Source organism: Leucopleurus acutus (genome assembly GCF_964270905.1).
Source record: "Leucopleurus acutus genome assembly, chromosome: 11".
NCBI lineage: Eukaryota > Metazoa > Chordata > Mammalia > Artiodactyla > Delphinidae > Leucopleurus > Leucopleurus acutus.
This window is the reverse complement of record NC_139152.1, coordinates 8,531,455-8,556,188: the sequence shown is the minus strand read 5'-3', so window position 1 is coordinate 8,556,188 and position 24,734 is coordinate 8,531,455. Positions and strand designations below refer to the sequence as shown.

Genomic DNA, 24,734 nt, shown 5'->3' with positions numbered 1-24,734 from the left:
CATTCCCCATCCCGTGAGCCTCTACATATAATCAGGAGGGCATGTCCTGCTCCCAGATTCCCCCGAGGAGCAAAGGGTTTGGTCTGCACATCTAGTACCCCAACTTTTCTAGGTGCTGCCTGAGGGGCTGGGCCTACCTAATACCCTGAGGACTGCCAAGAACAAAGGGGTGTTATTTTTTATTTTAACTGAAGTATAGTTGGTTTACAATGTTGTGTGTGTACAGCACAGTGATTCGGTTGTACACAAATATATTCTTTTCAGATATTTTTTGCTCGTATGTTATTACAAAATATTGAGTATAGTTCCCTGTGTTATACAGTAATTCCTTGTTGGTTATCTATATCTGTATCTATATACAGTAGTGTGTATATATTAATCCCAACCTCTTAATCTATCCCTCCCCCTGCTTCCCCTTTGGTACCCATAAGTTTGTTTTCTATGTCTATGAGTCTCTTTCTGTTTTGTGTAATAAGTTCATGTTTACCTTTTTTTTTAGATCCCACATATAAGTGATATCATATATTTGTTTTTCTTTGCCTGATTTATTTCACTTAGCATGTTAATCTCTAGGTCCAACCATGTTGCTGCAAGTGGCATTATTTCATTCTTTTTCATGGCTGAGTAATATTCCACTGTATATATGTACCACATCTTCTTTATCCATTCATCTGTTGATAGACATTTAGGTTGCTTCCATGTCTTGACTATTGTAAATAGTGCTGCTATGAACATTGAGGTGCCTGTATCTTTTCAAATTATAGTTTTCTTTGAATAGATGCTCAGGGGTTGCTGATAGATGCGAGTGGGGTCGCTGGGTCCTATGGGAACTCTAGCAAACGGGCTGTTTTAAATGAGCATGAGGGTACTTCCCACAGCTCCTCCCTTCAGCTCAGTGCAGAATGAAAAGATGATAAAGCCCACTCCCAGCTTTTCCTTAGAAGTTGGACTGCACAGCTTGTACCACAACTTTTTTGTCTGCTACCCAAGGATCTGGTTTCTAATTTGCCTGTCTCAGAGAACTAAGGAGGCTCAGCATATGCTAATCCTGCTGGAACCTAACATCCTCTAAACTCCTGGGGGCCACCAAGAGCAAAGACAGAGGTTTGGATGAACAAAAGTTTAAAACATTGTATATGCATACAATGGACTATTATTCAACCTTAGATAAGAAGGAAATCCTGAAATATGCAACCACATGGATGAATCTTGAGGACATTATGAGAACTGAATTAAGCCACTCACAGGACAAACACTGCATGATTCCAGTTACTGAGGTACCTACAGTAATCAAACTCATAGAAGAAAAGAACAGAATGGTGGTTGCCAGAAAGAGGGGGAGGGAAAAATTGGAGTTGCTAATCAACATGTATAAAATTTCAGTTATGCAAGATGAATAACTTTTAGATATCTGCTGTACAACATTGTGCCTATAGATAAAAATACTATACTGTATACTTAAAAATTGGTGAAGAGGGGGTTTCCTGTTAAGTGTTCTTACCACACACACACAAAAAAATTGTCAAACTATTTTCCAGAAAGTCTGTAATATTTTATATTCCCATCAGCAATGTATGATCCAGTTTCTCTGCATCCTCATCAGAATTTTGCATTGTCATTCTTTTTTTTTAAATAATTCTGGCATGTATATAGTTACTTATCACTGTTGTTTTAATTTGCATTTCTCTAGTGGCTGATGACCACGAGCATCTATTCTTGGTCTTATTTGCCCTCTGAACATTCTCTTCTGGAAAATGTCTGCTCGTGTCTCTTGCCCATTGTGTGGTGAAGAATTAACTTTACTCAAAGTGAGGTCTGACCTTTGTCCCAGTTCCTGGAGGTAACCGCTAAACCTTTGGATTTTCCCAAGTAATAGAAACATCCTGGCTAGATAGCGTGGACAAAGAATGACCCCTGCCATTTCAGTAAACAGAGGATGCTGTGGCCATAAATCCATCAGCCCATTTCAGCCGCCTCCAGCGGTGCACCCTGAGAGGAATCCAGGAAGAAGAAAAACAGGATACTGGCCCTAGATAGTCAAGATGCACATCAAAGGAATAATTTCAATGAGTCCAGACTCTTGCATCTTCCCATACATAGAAAAGCACTAAAATTACTCATTTGAGATGTCTGGTTTTTATGTGGTTAGCAGTAACCTTCTGATGTTCAACTACATCATCTTTTTTTTTTCAGCAAAAACTCCTATATACTCTGGCTTCTCCCTTACCTCTTACCCCTTACCCCTTACCCCTTTGGAACAGTCCCTCAGAGCTATCTAAGAGGCTGCCAACTGTGGGCTATAGTCCTCAGTAAGTCTGTCGAATAAAACATAAGTATCAACTTTTAGGTTATGCATATTTTTCAGCCAACAATAGTTTATGCTAATGTGAGGACAGTCACACCAGAAAGAACAACCATGTGAGTACATGTGAGAAGAGGGTTGGGGCTTTGAGTCACGTGATATTAGCCTTATGTTCACGAGTGAGAGGAGACTATACCAAAGTCAATTGTTTTCCATGACCCCAAAAATGAGCAAGCAAAATGTGGAATTAACAAAATATCATTTATTTTTATTGGCACCCTAAAAAATGAATGCTTAGGTATACATCTAACAAAATATGTTCAAGTTCTATATGAGGAAAAGTACAAAACTCGGAAGAACAAAATCAAAGAAGTAAATAAATGGAGAGATACTCTATATTTACAGATAGGAAAACTCAATATTGTCAAGATGTCAGTTCTTCCCAACATGATCTATAGATTCAATATAATCACAATTTAAAATGCAGCAAGTTATTTGATGGATTTTGACAAAATAATTCTAAAGTTTATATGGAGAGGCAAAAGACCCAGAATAGCCAACCCAATATTGAAGGAGAAGAAAATTGGAGAGCAGACCCTACTCAATGTCAAGACTTACTATCTAGCTATAGTAATCGAGACAGTGTGGTGAAGTAAGACAAATAGATCAATGGGACAGAATAGAGAGACCAGAAACAGACCCTCATAAACGTAGTCAACTGAACTTGGACAAAAGAGCAAAGGCAATACAATGGAGAAATGGTGATTGAACAATTGAAACTCCACATACAACAACAACCAAAAAATGATCTAGACACTGATCTAACACCCTTCACAAAAAAATAACATAAAATGGATCACAGACCTAAAGGTAAAATGCAGAACCATAAAACTCCTAGAAGATAACATAAGAGAAAACCTAGATGCCCTTGGGTATGATGATGTCTTTTTAGCTACAATATCAAAGACACTATACATGAAAGAAATAATTAATAAGCTGGACTTCATTAAAATTAAAAACTTCTGTTCTGCAAAAAGGCAATATCAAGAGAATTAAAAGCAAACCAGACTGGGAGGAAATATTTGCAAAAGACACATCCACTAAATGACTGTTATTCAAAATATATATACAAAGGACTCTTAAACTCAACCTTAACAGACACCTCATCAAAGAAGATATACAGAGGGCAAGTAAGCAAATATGAAAAAGATGTTTCATATCATATGCCATCAGGGAAATGAAGTTAGAATAATGAATAATGATGAGGTACTACTACACATCTATTATGGTCAGAATCTGGAACACTGACAACACCAAATGCTTACAAAGATATGAAGCAACAGGAACTCTCATACATTGCTTTTGGGAATGTAAAATGATACCATCTGTTTGGAAAGAGTTTGGTGGTTTCTTACACAACTAAATATACTGACGCTATGATTTAGCAGTTGCACTCCTTGGTATTTACCCAAAGGAGTCGGAAACTTCTGTCCACGTAAAAATCTGCATGAGGATGTTTTTAGCAGCTTTATTCATAATTACTAAAATTTGGAAGCAAGCAAGAGATCTTTCGTGGATGAATGGATAAACTGTGGAACATTCAGGCAAAAGAAATGTTATTCAGAGCTATTAAAAAATGAGCTACCAATTCATGAAAAGACATGGAGAAAACTTAGATGCATATTACTAAGTGAAAGAAATCAATCTGAAAACGCTGTATGACGCCAGTCGTATGATATTCTGGAAGAGGTAAAACTGTGGAGACAATAAAAAGACCAGTGGTTACAGGGGTCAGGGAATGGAGGAAGATAAATTGACAAAGCAAAAAGGATTCTGAGGGCAGTGAAATTGTAACTGTGCCTATTTGTCGATATACTTTTGTCCAAACCCATAGAATGCACAACACCAAGAATAAACACTTAAGTAAACTGTAGACTTTGGGTGATTATAATGTGTCAATGTAGGTTCATCCCTGGTGATAATAATATCAATATTATTATTGAAATGTGGGAGCTACGTATGTGTCTGGTTAGGGGGTATATGCAATGTCTCTGACCTGTCCTCTCAATTTCATTGTAAACCTGAAATTTACCTAAAAGAAAATCTTTTTTTAAAAAAGTTATCTATTTTCTAGTTGGATTTTTTATTATTGAGTTTGGAGAGTTTTCTATATTCTAGATACTAGTCCTTTGTCAGACAACTTATGTGCTAACTCTTCTCCCAGTTTCTAGCTTGTCTTTTTATTGTCTTCACAGGGTATTAGGCAAACAAAAAAGTATCTAATTTTGATGAGGTGTAGTTTATTAATTTTTTCTTTTATGAATCATGCTTTTGATGTCAGGTCTAAGAATTTATTGCCTTGCTCTATATCCAAAAATTTTTCTCCTATATTTTTTTCTAAAATCTTTCTAGTTTTATGTTTTAGATTTATGCCTGGAGTCCCTTTGGGGCTAATATTGGTTTCAGATGTAAGGTTTAGGTCAAAGTTCATTTTTTGCCAGAGGATGTCCAAGTGCTCCAGCATCATTTACTCACTGAATTGCTTTGGTACCCTTGTGAAAATTCAATTGGTCATATTTATGTGGGTCTATTTATGGGTTCTCTGTTCTTTTGTATTAATCTATGTGTCCAGCACTCTGCCAACATTGTTTAATGACCTTAGCACTGTAGTAAACCTTAACATCATATAAAATGATTCCCTCCGATTTGTTCTTTTTCAAGATTGTTTTGTTATTCTAGGGCCTATGTCTTTCCATTTGAATTCTGGAATAGTCTATTTCTTTGAAAATCCTGCTGGATTTTGACATAAATTGCATTAAACCTATAGATCACTTTGGGAAGAACTGATATTTTTACTATGTTAAGTCTTCAAATCCACAAACACAGTCTGTACCTCCATTTATCCAGTTTTCTTTCATTTTTTTAATCAGCGTTTTAAAATTTCAGCATTCATTTCCTGAATGTGTTTTAATTTTGTACATAAATATTTCACTTTCTTTGGAATGACAGGTGCTATTGTGTTTCTCATTTGTTTCCACTTCTTAATTGTTAGTATATAAAAAGTGATTTAAGTTTTGTGTCTTGAACTTGTATCCTGCAACCTTTCTGGACTCATTAATTCTAGGAGGCTTTTGTTTTGTTTTTTATATTTTGGAGAGGCAGTGACACAATTATATTATATGACCCTGATTAGCATTAGGAGTTTGGGTGGTACACTGAGAGTAAAGGAGAAGTCATTAGTAGATTTTATTTAAAGGAGTGACCCGATCACACTTTGCATTAGAATAATCCATCTGGTTACAATATAAAGAATGAATCAGAATGAATTTAAAGGGGAAGAATGGGTAAGTCCCAAATTATGTAGATGTTTTTCTGGGTACTTTTGCAGGCTTGTTCCTGTGAAGAAATGTTTTCCTCATGAGCTTTGAATGATTAATTCAACCAGTAGTGATTTCTACTGAAGCACTAGAAATTGATTTATACAGCTCACTGACTTCCTGCTGGTGGCAGCAGGAAAGTGACAATGGATTTATCATCACTTAGACGTTCCCACACTGGTAGCAGAATATTTGCTGTTATTTTTACTTTAATTTCCATAGAGCAATAATGGAAGAAAAACTATTTATTAAATATTTACTAAGTCAGATATAGTGACAAGAGACTTTCATCTGTTACCTCATTTGAATCTTAAAAACTAGCCAGTGAAACTGGTAGTCATACACACACACATATATATACATTTTTTTTCTGGTTGAAGTCTGATTTTATTTCAGATTGAAACTAGAGTTAAGGTCTATGAAATATAGAAACATTAGCATTTAGAAGAAAAAGTTCTTTTATGTCAGAAAGTCATCTCAATTTGTACAGAATATCCTTCTTAATATTATTTAGACTTACTTGTACCCCTCCCCATCCAAGATTGACAGTTTTGTCAGGAACTGTGAAGGTTCTGAGACTGCTTTGTCTGCACGCTCCCAAGTGAGTTTGGGATAGTTTCATATCCATCAAAGGTTTGATTTCAACATGTTTTCTTTTTTTTTGTTAATTTTTATTGGGGTATAGTTTCTTTACAACGTTGTCTTAGTTTCTGTTGTAAGTAAAATGAATCAGGTATACTTATATCCTCTCTTTTTTAGGTTTCCTTCCCATTTAGCAAAGGGAACTCTACACTTACATTTATTTTCCACGGGAAGAAACTCTACTTTGAGGGGCTATGTAATTTATAAAGGTCACAGCTAAGAAACAGAATTCACGCTTTAGATACATGGCTTGGAAAATAGTTTGTAGAAGAATACAGTTAGGGTCACAGTTTGACTCAAATTTCATTTGTAAGTTAGTCACACTAACTTAAACTTTCATATGTAAGTTTATCAATATAAAATCTTTTTTTTTTTTTTTTACTTTCCAGATTTCTGTGGAAATTTAGCTTTCTTTATGAGAAAGTTAGCAGAAACTAAGCAAAGGTAAGCAAATAGGAAAGGATCTCATAGTCATGAAGATATATCCACAGGTATATTTAGAACATATGCTATACCTGAGGCATTGTATTGGGTTGGCCAAAAAGTTCGTTCGGGTTTTTCCATCTCACAAAACCTGAACGAACTTTTTGGCCAACCCAATACTAGTCTCCGAGGACACAGAAGTGAACTAGACATAGTCCCTGCTTCTTAGAAAACCTGAGATAAAATGAACTGTAAGCCAAAAAGCATCCATACATAATCTCAAGTATATATAATAATAAAAATATATATAAATATATACAAAACTGTGTAGAATTACAAGAGGAAACTGACAAGAAAGACAAATATCATATAATATTGCTTACATGTGGAATCTAAAAAAGTGTACAAATGAACTAATCTACAAAACAGTGACAAACTTATGGTTAACAGGTGGTAAGGGGGTGGGGAGGGATAAATTGGAAGATTAGGATTGACATATACACACTACTATATATAAAATTGATAACTAATAAGGACCTACTGTAAAGCACAGAGAAACCTACTCAGTACTCTGTAATGGCCTATATGGGGAAAGAATCTAAAAAGAGTGGACATATGTGTATGTATAACTGATTCACTTTGCTGTACACCCAAAACTAACACAACATTGTAAATCAACTATACTCCAAAAAAAATTTTTTTAAAAAGAAGCAGCTGACAAATACACCAATGAGATGGGAGAAATGGAAGTACATAAATTATAAATTGTTATTTCATCCTTTTTGGGAATCTTCAGTACAGTGTAGCTAATGCAGTAAAAATGTAAAACATTTTGTTTCTAAAACTCAATCGTACATAAACAGCTCTGAAGTTGGTTATTGAATGCCTAATGAGTAGAAGTAACTAACTATTTGTGATTTAATTGGGATAAAAACAGGATTTTTAAAATCCAATAAAGGGTAAACAAAAGATTGGTATTTGTTTATAGGTATAGTATTCATTTAGCACACAGTAATTTAAAACATAAACACTAAGAATTAAAGTGTAAAAAGCACTTTTTCAGTGTTTCTAATGTTTTAAACTACAGAGTCTAAAATAAATATTAGTTTTAGTACTTTTTTTTTTTTTTTTGGCTGTGCCAGGTCTTAGTTGCGGTACTTGGGAACTTCAAACTTTGTAGAGGCATGCAGAATCTTTAGTTGCGGCATGCAGAATCTTTAGTTGTGGCATGTGGGATCTAGTTCCCTGACCAGGGATCAAACCCAGGCCCCCTGCATTGGGAGCATAGAGTCTTAGCCACTGGACCACCAGGGAATTCCCTAGTCTTAGTACTTTTTAAAATTTCCCTATATATATATATATATATATATATATATTTTTTTTTTTTTTTGCGGTATGCGGGCCTCTCACTGTTGTGGCCTCTCCCGTTGTGGAGCCCAGGCTCCGGACGCGCAGGCTCAGCGGCCATGGCTCACGGGCCCAGCCGCTCCGCGGCATGCGGGGTCCTCCCGGACCGGGGCACGAACCCGTCCACCCGTGGGGTGGACTCCCAACCACTGCGCCACCAGGGAAGCCCTTCCCTATATATTTTTAACTGACAGTAAGAGAATTTTGAATGTGTCAACCAATTGTATCTTTTCTCATTGGTTATTAAAATCATTTTGCATGGTTTCAGCTATCATAGTCATTTTTATGGTCCCATGTGTACAAATACAGGGCTGTCTGTACAGAAAAGGAGGAACTCGTTCATATTTATAGCGTTCAAAATACAAATATCAGCTCATATTACTTAACACCAACTTAGTTTAGAATCATGCTCTTCCAAATCCCTATATTACATCATTCAAGGATAGCTTGCCTCTTTGCTGTTAACAAGGATTATAAATGCACATTGTTAATATTTTTGGCAGGCCAAGAAATACAACAGCAACTGTATATAACAATTTATAATGCATCTCTTGGAGATGGTGCGTGAAATTCCCTAAAAAGTCCTTAAAGGATTAACTCCACGGTGACATTATTATTTGTTTTGCTGCAAATCCAGTTTCTATCTGTGTAGCTCCTGGAGCTACTAAGTCCAATGTCATTCAGGTAGGCACATTCCCCAACTCCTTTGATAACAAACCTAAAACCAAACACAAAAATATTAAAAAAGCATAGGTTGGACAGACATCTACATTCATTCCTCCTCTGTATTCTTCAGCACCCCTACTCCAGGTATTTTTCATGTGAACAAGAGAAAAGTGAAAATCTGTCATTCATATGGCTTCTTCGTAAATATATACCACGTCTGTATTTCGTTCCTTTTCTATTCTCAGAGTCCCTGCTTGAATATCAGAAGATTATCATCGTCCATACCAAATCCAGTTATGTTGTTTATCAGGTATTTAACTAGTGCTTGCTGTTGTAGCCAAGTGAACTGCTGCCATCAGCGGTGATAAAAGAAATTATCACATTTTGAGATATAGGGAAGTCATTCTGGCTTATACATGAGTTAACTTGAATTTTATGCTATCTAAAATGTGGCCTATCAAACATACATTTGTACATCCGCTTTAATTATTAAAGAAAAGGGCACATTGACCAGAAGTAAAGAATGACCATGTTAAAAATAAAAATTAGGGGCTTCCCTGGTGGCGCAGTGGTTGAGAGTCCGCCTGCCGATGCAGGGGACGCGGGTTCGTGCCCCGGTCCGGGAAGATCCCACATGCCGCAGAGCGGCTGGGCCCGTGAGCCAGGGCCGCTGAGCCTGCGCGTCCGGAGCCTGTCCTCCGCGACGGGAGAGGCCACAACAGTTGAGAGGCCCGCGTACCGCAAAAAAATAAAAAAATAAAGATTAAATGCCCCTCTTCTTGGGACACCAATGCTTGTCCTCATTCAATGATAAGACTCCCTTCCCAGGGGCCAAGGCCATACTGGCCGGCTGTGTACATGCTGGTCCTTTTTTTTTTTTAATTTGAAACCTTGAAGAAATGTAACCCTGACTTGTTTAATGTTCTCTGTTCTGACAAGATATTAAATATAAAATATAAAACTCTGCTGGAAACGCTGCCTCTCTGGAGCAGTTACTCAGAGTAATCTGCGAAGCAGGCTTCCGGGCTACTCCTCAGCTTGGCTCAAATAAAACTCTTTTCTATTCTTATTATTGATTGTTTATTGATTACTTCCATTGTCAGTGGCCTTCAGTGAAGATTATTTTCAGTGTTCTCCTGACCTGTTTCATATAAGTGTGAAAATAAAACTATTTACTTAATAGTAAATTCTTAAAACGGCTTAGCTGTGATTGATGGAAGCGACAGGGCCCTTATACTTTATCTGCTCCAATGTAATGGTTAAATTCAAAATACCCCCACTGAAGTGTTCAGAATCCAAGGTATGCTCCTAAGTTCCTTCCAGAGATAATTTAGGGGGATTCCCACGGGTTCCCTGACGACCTCCCTTTTGTGAATGGACGCAGCCGCTGGGAGAGTGGACTGAGGGTCTGTGGATATCAATGCTTCAGTGGCTTTTTGGGATTGTAGGACCCCTGCTGTGCATCAGCTGTTCTCTCTACATTCTAAATAGGGATTTCAGCACAGTTTAAGTCAGTGGATGAAAGCAGAAAAACTATGTCAAATGTCATCATTATGCTAAGATTTCAATTGAAATCACAATAAGTGTTTCCAAAGGCACAGCTAATAAGTGGAAGAGCATACAAAGGATTTCTATTTTGCACCTCATAGAGCAGTAAGCCTTCCATGCTATTAAATTTATTTTCCCATAAGCACAACGCACACACATAACCACATGTAAACACAATAGAAGGAAAAGAAGACTAAAAACGTACGAGGCGTTATATTCAGTGTTGTCTGTCCATTTCCAAACATGAAATGATGATTCTCTTCTAAGGCCAATCCAATGGTCAGAAGGGCCTTTATATCTTTTCAGGAAGTTCTATTATAAAACACAGAAAGTAAAAACACGTGTCTCTTTCATATTACTCTTGAGTCTCTCTTCCCTCCAGCCTTCTCTCTTTGGGTGGCAGCCTGGTATAATTGAAAAGCTTAGACTCTGGAGGGAAACTATTCCCTGCTTCTCAGCTTAAGTCACTCAAATATCTCTAATCCTAAATTACATTAAAGTGACCATACATCCCAATTTGGGAAAGTCCCAGGTTATGCCTGTGGTTCCAGCATAATATTAATATTCTCACTTTCACTTCCCAAAATGTCCCAATTTGTATGATAAATTACATGATTACCATATTTCTTTGTACAATGGGAACAATACATCTAATTGAAGGTCAGCTATGAGGATTACATGAGAGAATGTATCTGAATTGTCTCACAGGGTTCCAGGCAGAGAATATACCCCAAACAAATATTAGGCACTAATATGCATCCCATGCCCCCAAGTCTACCCGGAATGGGGTCCTTCCTTATCTTTCAGCTTTCACCCTATGCAGCCTATATCTTTCTCAGTGTGCTAAGTATTCAACAAAGAACATGATCCAATAATATTTCTTACCAGCTCCTCCTTGGTTTCAAACTGACCAAGACCAGCTTCTAATGAGGTACAGAATGTCTGGCTGAATGTCCAATTCCTTGTGTCTTCAGAAAAATAAAAACACTTATTTCCAAATCCAATCCATTCTTTTGGGCAGGTAACATACAGAACATGTGAGACCATCTTCATGTTTCTCACTAAAAGTTGGACAGACAGAGTGAATCATAACAAACACATTTTCTCATCCCTTTTATCTATTTTTCCACTTACCATCCTGAGGTCAGTCTTTTTTTTTACATATGTATATATACACACACATATATATATACATGTGTATGTGTAGGTACAGTATAACCTAATTCCAAAATGAGGGATTTGAAGAAAAACATGGTCAAATATCAACTAGACTCTTGTACTTTTATGGCCTCCGCTAGTAGCATTTTGTTTTTCTTAAAATCTGAACAGGAGCTACTTTCTATAGGTAGACAAATTGTTAAAAATGTCTTCCATGCCCAAATGCGTGTGTTTTTCCCAATGAATAGTTTTCCTTTATACGTATTTTGGCACCACTCATTACATAATTTCCCTTATCATCATCTTATTTTGCTTCCAGAAACATATTCTTAAGTGCCTGGCTACATAATAAATACTCTCTGTGGATGCTGCCCAACTCTTGGTTATGTGCAGAATTGCTGAGCTGTAATGCACTACCAACTAATATTTCTAATGCCTCTTGGAATGCTACCAGCCTTAGCCACTTATAAAATACCAACTGCTACTCAATATGTGGAAATATGATTGCATTTCACTGCTTGTCAAAACAGCAGGCCTTTCTGAGATCATTTTTCTTTTTTTGGTTTCTGGGAGAATACAATATTGAGATTCATGATCACTTGCTGAGGGCAAGCTAGCAGTAGTTGGTTTTTCCTAAATGATTTTATTATATTGAGGATTTGCCTTGGAACAGAATGGTCTACAGAAACTAATATGTGAATAAATATATATTTTTTATATGGTGATCTTTTACCCCCGAGGTCAGTCTTGAAATACGTACATTCAATTGTTGCCTTCCTAAGTCATCACTAACAGTCTTATCCCAGGCACAAAAGTCACCAGTCCACTGGACTTCAAGCAGAGTACCTATGTATCTGACTTCCCAGGGGTACACGGACACTAATGGCTTTAAGGAATCAATTTCTGTAGCATTTAATTTCTGTAGTACTCTTTCCTAGTATCATACAGATCCCCTTTCCCACATCTTCCTTAGTATCAGTCCTTCTTACTCTTGACAAAAGAAAGGCAAACTCCTTGCCTTTCCTAGATTTTACTATGGTACATTTCTTAGGGGGTATAAAACCTTCTAGTAGGGCTTCCCTGGTGGTGCAGTGGTTGGGAGTCTGCCTGCCGATGCAGGGGACACGGGTTTGTGCCCCGGTCCGGGAAGATCCCACATGCCGCGGAGCGGCTGGGCCCGTGAGCCATGGCCGCTGAGCCTGCGCGTGCTCCGTAACGGGAGAGGCCACAACAGTGAGAGGCCCGCGTACCACACACACACACAAAAAAAACCCAAAAACAAAAAACAAAAAAAACCCTTCTAGTAGACAAAACATAACACAGTTCAAATATTGATTTTAGTACCAAAAATACAACGTAGGGTTTCCTATGTCGTTTTTTGTTTTATACATATTTCTGCTAAATATATATGAAAATATTTGGGCCCTTGTTAGTTGCTCTGAAACCAGCAAGATTTCAGAGTGTAGGCTATGGGAAGAATAGATGTTTTTGTTCCATAACCTCACTTTTTCCTCCCTTATCCAATCTGATAGGAAATACTGTTGACTCAACTTTCAAAGTAGATAGATTCTGACACCTAGTCCCACCTCCACTTTTACCATCACTTTACCAAGCCACGGTCCTCTCTGGCCTGGATCTCTACAAGTTTTCCCTAATAGGTGTTCCTGAGTCTACTTTTACTTCTAACAATCTTTTCTCAAAGTAGCTGTCAAAATGATTATTCTACAGTGAAATGCAGATCATGGCATTCCTCTCCTACAATTTCCCTCTTCCTCATCCTCCCCACTACATTCAAAATAAAAGCTGAAGTCTTTTTTTTTTTTTTTTTTTTTTGCGGTACGCGGGCCTCTCACCGTTGCGGCCTCTCCCGTTGCGGAGCACAGGCTCCGGACGCGCAGGCTCAGTGGCCATGGCTCACGGGCCCAGCCGCTCCGCGGCATGTGGGATCCTCCCGGACCGGGGCACGAACCCGTGTCCCCTGCATCGGCAGGCGGACTCTCAACCACTGCGCCACCAGGGAAGCCCAAAGCTGAAATTTTTAACTGACTCATAAGGCTATTATCTCCCTGACCCCCAGCCCATTACTCTCCCTCATTCTCATTTTGCTTTAGCTGAAGAAGCCTCCTTGCTTTTCCTCCAACATACCAAGGAGATTCCTCCTTTGATTCTGCTTGTTCCTGCCACCTGGAATGCTTTCCCCATATAGCCACACGGCTCCTTCATCACCTTCAAAAGTTTGCTGAAAAGTCATCCTTTCAAGGAGGCTTACCCTGGCCCCTTGTATTCTTCAAACTGTTACCCCTATATTATAGTATCTGTGTCTTCCTGCTACAATATGAGTTCCCTGGGAGCAGGGATTTTTTTGTGTGTTTTGTTCACTGATATACCTCAGGCACTTCACACAGTGCCTGGCACATAATGGAGCTCAGTAACTATTTATCGACAACATGAACGTGTGAAGAACATAGTAAAGTTTGGAGAACAGGTAACTTACCTGACAAAAAAATGGAAAGTACTATCACAGTTGCAGCCAGGACCATAATAATGATGATGCAAGAGTAAACCAGGATTAGAGGAGATGTAATTAGTAGGCGTTTTCTTTGGAGGTCTTTACCTATAAATACAAATGTCATAATCTCAATCTCATGAAGGTATTAGGAAGAAAAACTTAAATTTATCACAGAACCAACCTGTACAGTCAGCTGTACCTCAACTCCCCTATTGCCAACCCCCTTCACAAAAGGTCCAGGTCCACAAATGAGAACCACGGCCCAAGAAACTGAGTTTGTTTTCCCCTAGAGAATCTTCCAGTTATTGAAAGAAGAGCTATTGAGAGAATAAGAATCAGAGCGTCTCTGGTGGCGCAGCGGTTTAGAGTCCGTCTGCCGATGCAGGGGACACGGGTTCGTGCCCCGGTCCGAGAAGATCCCACATGCCACGGAGCGGCTGGGCCCGTGAGCCATGGCCGCTGAGCCTGCGCGTCCGGAAACAGGAGAGTCCACAGCGGTGAGAGGCCCGCGTACGGCAAAAAAAAGGATAAGCGTTGAGACTGCAATTTCCTTACAGCTGGAGAAGCGTGGATCAATGTACTTGTTTAGTCCTGTTCTACTGAACAGGACAGCGTCAGGTCTGAATAACTGAGAATTGTACTATTTACTAAAACTTCTAAGAATTATTCCCTGCCCAATGCTGATCGATTCCGTTCCACGATCACCCCTCATCATCCCTACAGGGCAGGAAGTAGCTAAGAGTGGTCACCGCCCCTTATCCCACAAGATTGTGGAATGGAAATTGACAGTGGGGAATTTTAATAGGGAAAAGCTAAATCAGACTCCATGTTCAATCTGTTTCTTTGATTTTAACCTTTGCTTTTTGTTGCTTTTCTTATTATAATCATACATCATGGTTTGCCTCAGGGAACCCTGCCCCTCTGCCTGAATGTTATACTAAAGTGCCTTGGTTGGGCTCACAGGGAGACAATCTGACCCTGCCCACCTGTGAATGGCTGCAAGAAAGAAGAAATTAACCATCCCCTCACCGAGGCTGGTCATTCCAGGATATGTTTTGCAAGACTGATGGCCCTTTTACTTTACTTCCTCACCACCTCTGATTCTATAAAAGAAACTGGCATCCAGACCTGACAAGATGGTTTACTGGAGACACTAGTCTGCCATCTTCTCGGTCTGCCAGCTTTCCGAGTACAGTTGTATTCCCTGCCTCAGCATCTCCTCTCTGATTCATTGGCCTGTCGTGTGGCGAGCTAAGCGAGCTGGCACTCGGTAACATATTCAAAATTCTTCATTTCTTATTTTGCTTTGGCTTGATAAATTTTAGTGAGGCCCTCTCCTCCCCAAAGACCCCCAAACTCTGGCTTGCCTGAAAATGCAAACAAGCACTAAAGAAAGCACTGAGATGCATAACAGCTCATGTGTGCTCATGACCACGTGTCCCTGGGACACAAGTGAGAAGTGTTAACTCTGGAAATGACACCTGCTCTTCACACTCATGCTCTCTTTCCCCACAGGTGTTCTGTTCCCCTTCTTGCCCTATTTATAACATGAGAACCTTTTTAGAGCCCTTTTCCTATTGTAAGAGTCCTTGTGAATAATGTCTCTCTTTACTAAGTCCACACTATTGATACACAGTACAATATGGATGAATTTAAATGCATTACGCCAAGTGAAAAACAGTCAGACTCCGTAGACATTCTTCTAAAGCAAGAGTGTAAGAACTGAAAACAGATCAGTGGTTGCCGAAGGGTGAGGGAACGGGAAAGAAATGTTTATAAAGGGCATGGGCGTGGGCGGTGTGGAGCTGTTCTATATCCTGATTGTGATGTGGTTACATGATTATATGTATTTGTCGAAACTCATAGAAATGTAACCCAAGAGAGTGAATTTTACTGAATGTCAACTATACTTTGAAAAAGTTCCTGCTGACTTTCTTTTAACCACTACATTTCACGTATATCTTCCAGAATGATAGGGAGTCTCAGTTTAAATGCTAGGCAGGGGAAAACAATATCGCATTGGCTTGTTTAAACAGTATACAACGACATTTGGATTTTTGCCTCCATAAGAAAATCTCGACCTTCATTCTTTCTGGCTCTACATTAAAGCAAAATTGTCTTAGAAACTCAGTATGTTATGACTTCCATAATTTTTTTCATTGTTAGAAGAGTAAGACGTACATCTCCCCTTACACCTCTCCAATACATCTCCTATTTGCCCCCTTACTAATCTTCTAAAAGTCCCCCCTTTTTCTTCTCCTTTATTTCCCTATATCTAGCTCCTAACACCCTCCCTTGTTTCATGTTCCATTTCTCTTTCTTGCTTACTTATTAATACTTCTCTTCTCCTTTTTTGTAGGGGAATAAAATTTGCCACCCCCAAATGTCTCTTTGGCACGTGGATTATTTCAAGCTGAAAACCATCAAGGCCCAAAAGACTCAGGAAGAATCTTTGACCATCCCCCTAACTGCCTAAAACAATTTAGATAGAAGGCCTGTTCCTGGAATAGAGCTATCACCAGAGATATCTGCAAAGATTAGGAGGTGAGTGTGATGATTTTAAACTGAAAATGGCCTAAAGATCAGAGTCTACTCTTGTGTCCCTTGTCTCTGTGTGGCTCAGCAAACATTTATTCACCAAACATTTGCTTTTCCATATCCTTGTCAATGACCTTCCTCCCCTTTGAAGTCCCAAACCACTACCCCCAACATCTTTTGTCATTAGCTGGAGACAGTATTTAAGGTGAAGTTTTTGGCCATTTTAGTCTGTTACTCATTTTCCTGTGTCTCTCCCATGTATACATGTTATTAAACTTTTGTTTGATTTTCTCCTGTTATTTATCTCATGTCAATTTAATTCTTAAACCAGCCAGAAGAGCAGAGGAAAATTTCTTCCTTCCTAACACTCCTCTGGTGTGTCCTTTTCTTGTCTCCCTCTGAATTCGTATGCCTTTTATATTACACTCTGAACACAACAACCTTCAAATTTCTAGTTTGAAAAATGGTGTCAGAAATTATCTCACAGAAGAACAGAGAAATGAACCATATTACTGGTCTACTGGTTTTAACTTTTATTTTCATGTTCTAGAAAACTTGGTTAACTTACAGGAACAGTTTAAATTTCAAAAGAATAGGTTTCACATTTGCACTGGTCAAATAGTTTCGGTTATGTAATCACTTGACTTAGCTAGAAAAACATTAACGTTAAGAACTTCCTTTTTCATGAAGCATGAACCCTGTGTTTCAGGAACTACAATATCCTGTTGACAAAAAATAAAATTCAGGGAGGGGGGAAGGGAAGAAGAAAGAAGGAAATGTTTGTTTTTAGCAGAAAATAGAGGTTCCGTAAAAGGTATTCTTTCTGCTGGACTGAAATACAAGCACGTGTGAGCTATGTTCTTTTTCTTTCTCATCAAATTTGCTATAAACTACAAATGTTAAAGGGTTTGCTGGCGGTTGGGTTTAGCCTCCAACTCCCACCCTCAAACACCCACATCGGTTTTTAAATGACAAAGGATCTATATACCAATAGTCCCAGTTTCTGCAGGGACTTTTTTTTTGAGTCAATAATTATTCATGGTTTTATTAAACAAAAGTCTCCTTAGAGAACAGTAAGAAATTAATTCTCAGCTAACATCAACTGGGGAGAGGGGAAGGAGGTTACAATTTTTTTTTTTAATGCATGGATGTTGATAAATAACAAAATTAAACAGATACTATATTTCAACAAATGCTTTTACTAATCACTATGTTGTTTTAATACTCTGATGTTCTCATTAAATCAAAACTCTTTAACTAAAATGGTTATGTTTAAAAGATGCTCATATCATTTTTATGATCACTCCTGAAAATTTCTGGTAAGGCACATTTTATAAACTACTTTGGTAAGGTACTCTAAACAGGATGACATAAGGCTAGCTGAAGATGCACCATAATCAAAGGGCCAGGGAATGAATAGGAAAGAGAGAAAGAGAGAGAGGAAGAGAGAGAGAGAGAGGAAACACAAAAGTACACCAGAGCCTGTGAGACAGAGAGAGAGAGAGAGACATAAAGAGGAAGAGAGACAAAGGGGAAGCAAAGAGAAAATCATTTGGACACAGAAATGAGCCTCAATAGATTTTAGCTGAAATAGTTAATGATATCACTGAATATCAGATTTACCCTTGAGTCCAAAAGGAAATTTTGTGGGGCACTTTTGTACCCAAGGGAAAGAAAATATACTTTTGTACTTAGTTAGAATTACTTTTTGAACAAAAAATTATGACTTTTATTTCTCCAAAGAAGACACACAGATGACCAACAAACACATGAAAGATGCTCAACATCACTAATTATTAGAGAAACGCAAATCAAAACTACAATGAGGTATCGCCTCACACTGGTGAGAATGAAGAAGGAAGTAGCTAAGAGTGGTCACCGCCCCTTATCCCACAAGAAGAAGAAAGAAGAAGTTAACCATCACACTGGTCAGAATGACCATCATCACGCTGGTCACACTGGTCAGAATGACCATCATCAAAAAATCTACAAACAATAAATGCTGGAGAAGATGTGAAGAAAAGGAAACCTTCCTACACTGTTGGTGGGTATGTAAACTGGTACAGCCACTATGGAAGCTCCTCAAAAAACTAAAAACAGAACCACAATCCCACTCCTGGGCATATACTTGGAGAAAACCATAATTCAAAAAGATGCATGTACCCTAATGTTCATTGCAGCACTATTTACAATAGCCAGGACATGGAAGCAACCTAAATGTCCATCAACAGAGGAATGGATAAAGAAGATGTGTTACAAATGTACAATGGAATATTACTCAGCCATAAAAAGGAACGAAATAGTGCCATCTGCAGAGACATGGATAGACCTAGAGACTGTTATACAGAGTGAAGTAAGTCAGAAAGAGAAAAACAAATATCATATAATGTCACTTATATGTGGAATCTAGAAAAATGGTACAGATGAACTTATCTGCAAAGCAGAAATAGAGACACAGATGTAGAGAACAAACTTACGGATGCCAAGGGGGGAAGGGAGGGGTGGCATGAATTGGGAGATTGGGGTTGACATATACTATGTATAAAATAGATAACTAATGAGAACCTACTGTATACCACAGGGAACTCTACTCAGTGCTCTGTGCTGAACTAACTGGGAAGGAAAACTAAGAAAGAGGGGATATATGTATAACTGATTCACTTTGCTGCACAGCAGAAACGAAGACAACACTGTAAAGCAACCATACTGCAATAAATATTTCTTTTAAAATTGTGAGTTTTCTTTCTTTTTTTTTTTTTTCCGTTACTTGGGCCTCTCACTGTTGTGGCCTCTCCCGTTGCTGAGCACAGGCTCTGGACGCGCAGGCTCAGCGGCCATGGCTCACGTGCCCAGCCGCTCCGCGGCATGTGGGATCTTCCCAGACCGGGGCACGAACCCGTGTCCCCTGCATCGGCAGGCGGACTCTCAACCACTGCGCCACCAGGGAAGCCCAAAATTGTGAGTTTTAATCCTATTTCTTCTAGAAAATGTGACACCAGCCCAGTGTCTAACAAATAACAAATTCCAAGTATATGATTACTAGATTCAATCAGACTACAGAATAGCTGTCATGGTTAATTTTTTTTTTTTTACATATACATGTATCTATTCTTTTTCAAATTCTTTTCCCATTTAGGTTGTTACCTAATATTGAGCTGAGTCCCCTGTCTATACAGTAGGTACTGGCAACTTTTATTAGTATATGTATTTCCAAATTAGATATACCAAAAAAAAAAAAAAACCTCAAAAATAAATAAACAAAGGGGTGGGATAGGGAGGATGAGAGAAAAACTCAAGAGGGAGGGGATATGGGGATATTCGTATACTTATAACTGATTCACTTTGTTGTACAACAGAAACTAACACAACATTGTAAAGCAGTTATACTCCAATAAAGATATATTAAATAAATAAATAAAAATTTAAAAAACAAAACCATTGTTGTCTGTTTGCCATGACTCTGGGATATAATGATCTGTTATTTAATATCATAATGTGACTTGCCAGGGTGCAGGTTGCCAGCAAGGACTAATAAAATAAACCCAGAGAACATTTTTCTCTTAACCTCCTGTAACCTAATTCACTGTGCAGAAATATTTAAGTAACGTACACAGTAACACAATCACCAACACAACAATTACACACTTGTCCTCTCACCCACCTCTAGTCCCTCAAAACATCTCTCCTTCTATGGAGGTTAACTGTGAAGAATTATATTCCTGCAGTGCAATTTCTATCCTGCTGTCAGTGGTCAGTGGAATAAAAGCTGTTTTGTTTTGTCAAAGCTTATCAATTTTACCTTACCAGATCGTCCCTCCTCCATGCTTTCTCTGGAGGTAGGTTCTGTCTGTAAGATTTTCAAAGAAGTTTCCTCCACAGTCATGTTTCTGCTTCATCAGGATCACTTGGCACTGTCTCGAAACAGTTGCAAAAGCAGTAACTGGGAGGGGAAACAGTTTGAATCTGAACAATCAGCTAAAAGAGAAGCAAAACTACCGCCCAGTAAGTGGGCTGTAAAGGAAATAAATGAAGCTGACAAGTCCTTTAGAATTTTGAAATGCAAAGTGCTTTTAACTTAGAAAGATTGGGGCTTCTCTAGTGGAGCAGTGGTTGAGAATCTGCCTGCCAATGCAGGGGACACGGGTTCGAGCCCTGGTCTGGGAAGATCCCACATTCCACAGAGCAACTAGACCCGTGAGCCACAACTACTGAGCCTGCGCGTCTGCAGCCTATACCCCACAACAAGAGAGGCCACGATAGTGAGAGGCCCGCGCACTGCGATGAAGAGTGACCCCCGCTCACCACAACTAGGGAAAGCCCTCGCACAGAAACGAAGACCCAACACAGCCAAAAATAAATAAATTAATTAATTAATTTAAAAAAAAAAAGATCAACTCCACAGACTTCTGTTCCCTGTCAAAATGGAATAACAGGGACCAGATTTACTTTCTTGCCTGAATCAACTAAAAAGAAAAAAAAGAAAATGTGTGAAAAAAAAATACTTTTCAATCACTGGGCATCAATCAATGAAGGGCAGTGATCTTCTGAAAACAAATTTGGTGAGTCCTGCAATTGCCCCAGCTACTGCCCAGAGACAGTTCTGTATGTGTGATTTAAGCAGGGGAAAACCAGAGAAATGCCAAGAGATTCCCTGAGGTGAAGAGGGGAAGCTCAGAGACAAGGGCTATGCAGATAGAGTATCAGAAAAGAAAGAGATACACAGCCAGAGGATTCTGGGGGTGTACAGAGTGTCCCCCTTGGGTATTCAGCAGTGTACTGATCAGCACTTGTGTATGAGGATGGAGGGAAAAAAACATGAAATGACTAGAGGAAGCAGTATCCAGTGTTCCCATCCAGATGGGAATAGTGCCTGTTCAGACCAGCCAGACTGGGAAACCTCATCATTTATGGGGCCTTTTAGGAGTACTCATAAATATCTTGCTTCAGTGGTGGGGAACGATTAGCCATAGACTAAATGGTGACCTGATTGCTTCTAACAAATTGAGATGATAGGAAAAATACATATATCTTTTATATATGTAAAATGTTCCTGTTCCTGGCGCAAAGCTCCTAAAACCCTTGTAAATTCCTAAGTGATAATTGCACGAGGAGCATCTTTTGTTCTGATGAGGTGACTCTGGGTGGATGGGTTCCTGGAGGGGGTTGGTCACCAGCAAGACCATGTCATGATTCAGAAGCTTGGAATTATCAGCTCCACCCCCATCCTCCAGAGAGCGGAGAGGAGCTGGAAATGGAGTTAACCACTGATCATGCCTATTCAAGGAAGCCTCCAGAAAATCTCAATTGCATGGCATTCAGAGAGCTTCCAAACTGATGAACGCATTCACGCCAGGAGGGTGATGCCCCCAACTTCATGGGGATAGAGGCTCCTGCCCTCAAGACCCTCCCAGATCTCACCCTATATAATCTCTTCATCAAGCTGTTTATCTGTATCCTTTATCACACCCTCTAATAAACTGGTAAGCATAAGGGTTTCCCTGAACTCTATGAGCCACTCTGGCAAATTAATCAAAATCGAGGAGGGGGTCATGGTAATCTCTGATTTGTAGTCAAATTGAACAGAAGTTATGGGTAACCTGGGGGCCTACTACTTGCACTGGCATCTGAAGTGGGAAGCAATCTTGTGGGACTGGGCCCTTAACCTGTGGGATCTGATGCTATCTCCAGGTTGATAGTATTAGAATTGAGTTAAATCGTGGGACACCAGGCTAGTGTCATAGAGAATTGCTTGTTTAGGGGAAAAATCTCGTGCATTTGGTGACCAGAAGTGAACAGAAGTGAAGAGTTCTGTGTGCATAGTAAAGGAGATTCACGGGGAAGAAACACCAATTAGGAAGGACTGTAGACTTTTCCTTTACACAAATCTTAAAAGGAAGACTCAAAAGGCTAGAACCATTTCCAAATAATTTAACTGTGTCTCAGAACAAATTCAAGAATACTTAGAGAAATGCAAAAATATCCAATACCCAACAAGGTAAAAACTCACAATCTCTGGAATGCTATCAAAGATTGCAAAGAAGCAGGAAATCATGACCCATGATGTGAAGAAAATGAGCCAATACAAACAGGCCCAGGAATGAAACGGAGCAGGACCCTGTGGGACTCCTGGGCATGGAAGTCTTTCTGTCCCCCATTTCTTGTTTGTAAGGAATAGACTCCAGCCTCCATGACCTTCCCTGAGTTCTAAAGGCAGATTAGAACAGTTGCTAATCAGGGAAGGGAGGGGATGCAGAGACAAGGGAGGAACAGTCAAGAAACAACAGTGCAGCCTTGGGGCAGGGCGCTGGTTCTGCCTCAAGGGATACACATAACAATATCTTTAAGGTCTTTATAGAACTAAACCCCCCAACAAGTGAAAGATGTCAGCATTCTTCATTCCAGATTAAAGTAACCAGAGAAGCTCTTCAAGCAGACCACCTGAGGCCAGATTTAAGGAACCACAGAAACTCATTAGATTACCTGAGACCAGATTAAAGGAGTGCAGTCCCTGCACACACCCTAATCTTATCAGCAACCCCAGTTCTTGAACCATTGCTAAAACTCCACACCAAATTCCCCTGGATTGGGACACAGTTTTTCAGGGCATGGACCCGCTGTGTCCCCCTTTGCCTGGCAAAGCAATAAAGCTATTCTTTCCTACTGCACCCAAAATTCTGTCTCTGAGATTTGATTAGGCACTGTGGGACTCGAGGGACATTGTTCCAGCTAATGATTAAGAACTCTCCAGACAATAGGGGCTTCTTAGACAATGGGTGAATTTCCAGGATGTCCGGCTCCCTTCTGAGAAGGAGGGAGATAAACAAAATGTAAAAAAGGTATCTGTCAAAGACCAATCAGGAAGCTGGGGACAAGTTCCCTCTCTGGTCCGAGCCTAAGCCGGGACCAATCAGCAGGAAAACACAACCAAATCTATAATTTACATACGGGGAAGTGGGAACCTATAAAACTGACATATTCGCGCCCAAAAGGGGTTCCTTCTTCGACCTCCTGCGTGAGGACCGAGGAACCCCGGTGCACCGGCCTTCAATAAACCTCTTGCGTTTTGCATCGACTTCCGACTCTTGTTGTTTCCTGGGCAAGTCGAAACTCCTAGGAGACCGCGCAGGTTTAACATTTGGGGGCTCGTCCGGGATTCCACTCGCCCCGGACCACAAGAACATCGGGAGTTGGAGGTACCAGGTAAGCTCGAGCTTGATTGTCTGTTTGTCCCTTGTTCTTTGTGGGCCATTATCGGAGGAAAGCCGTAAGAATCGGCTTATTATGGAATCTGTATCGGACCTCTGGCTAGGCAGACGTGCTAATAGCTGGCGTCCATGAGCCCTAGGGGACGCCCTGGTGGCTCATCTGGAAGGAGAGGCAAACTCTGTCTCCCCTTCACTCGGTTTCGGCAGTTCCCTTGGTGATAACTGCCATCTGAAGAAGTTTCGGTTTTGAAGCGAGCTCGCGGTGGCCCATACGTATATGTGTTTCGTGGAGTTTTAACTGTTTCTGTATTGTGGTCTATTCTCTGACGGACGACAATGGGACAAACTATGACGACTCCTCTTTCCCTTACCCTAAGCTATTGGACCGAAGTTCGGGCCAGAGCCCATAATTTTTCGGTAGAGGTAAAGAAAGGAAAGTAGCAGACTTTGTGTGCCTCTGAATGGCCAACATTTCAGATAGGATGGCCCCCTGAAGGATCCTTTTTATTAGACAAGATTAAGCTGCTGAAGTCTAAGATATTTAATATAGATCCCCACGGACATCCAGACCAAGTACCATATGTCTTGGTCTGGGAAGATTTAATTCTCTCCCCACCTCCGTGGGTCCGGCCCTTTGTTTCCTCAACAGGTACGTCCGCGCATACATCAGCAGCGTCGGAGATATTAGCCTTAAAGAAAAACCCCAACACGGAGAAGCTACCCGACGCCCCGGATCCACCGAAGGCGATTTATCCTGACCCGCAGTCCGATTTGCTTCTTTTGGATTCCCCACCCCCTTATCCTCCGGCCCCGAATCCCCTACCACCTAGAGGACCCCCAGCTCCACTGCCCTCGGCACCAAGGGAACCATCCATGATGGAAGAAGAAAGGGGTCCCTCAGTGGGCACTAGGAGCCGGAGGGCTATCTCCCCGGACTCCACTGCCCTACCTCTTAGAGA

At 39.9% G+C, this 24,734-nt stretch overlaps 1 protein-coding gene across 1 annotated transcript; it reads right to left on the bottom strand.

Moving 5' to 3' along the window:
- Positions 1-8,326: 8,326 nt before the first annotated feature.
- Positions 8,327-20,476, bottom strand: CLEC2D (C-type lectin domain family 2 member D). The gene is made up of 5 exons (XM_082849574.1): positions 20,375-20,476; positions 14,018-14,137; positions 11,251-11,426; positions 10,571-10,677; positions 8,327-8,869 (listed from the first exon to the last, which is right to left on the bottom strand). The coding sequence occupies exons 1-5, from the start codon at positions 20,451-20,453 to the stop codon at positions 8,737-8,739; spliced, it is 615 nt and encodes a 204-aa protein (XP_082705700.1). The 5' UTR covers positions 20,454-20,476; the 3' UTR covers positions 8,327-8,736.
- Between the last annotated feature and the right edge of the window lie 4,258 nt (positions 20,477-24,734).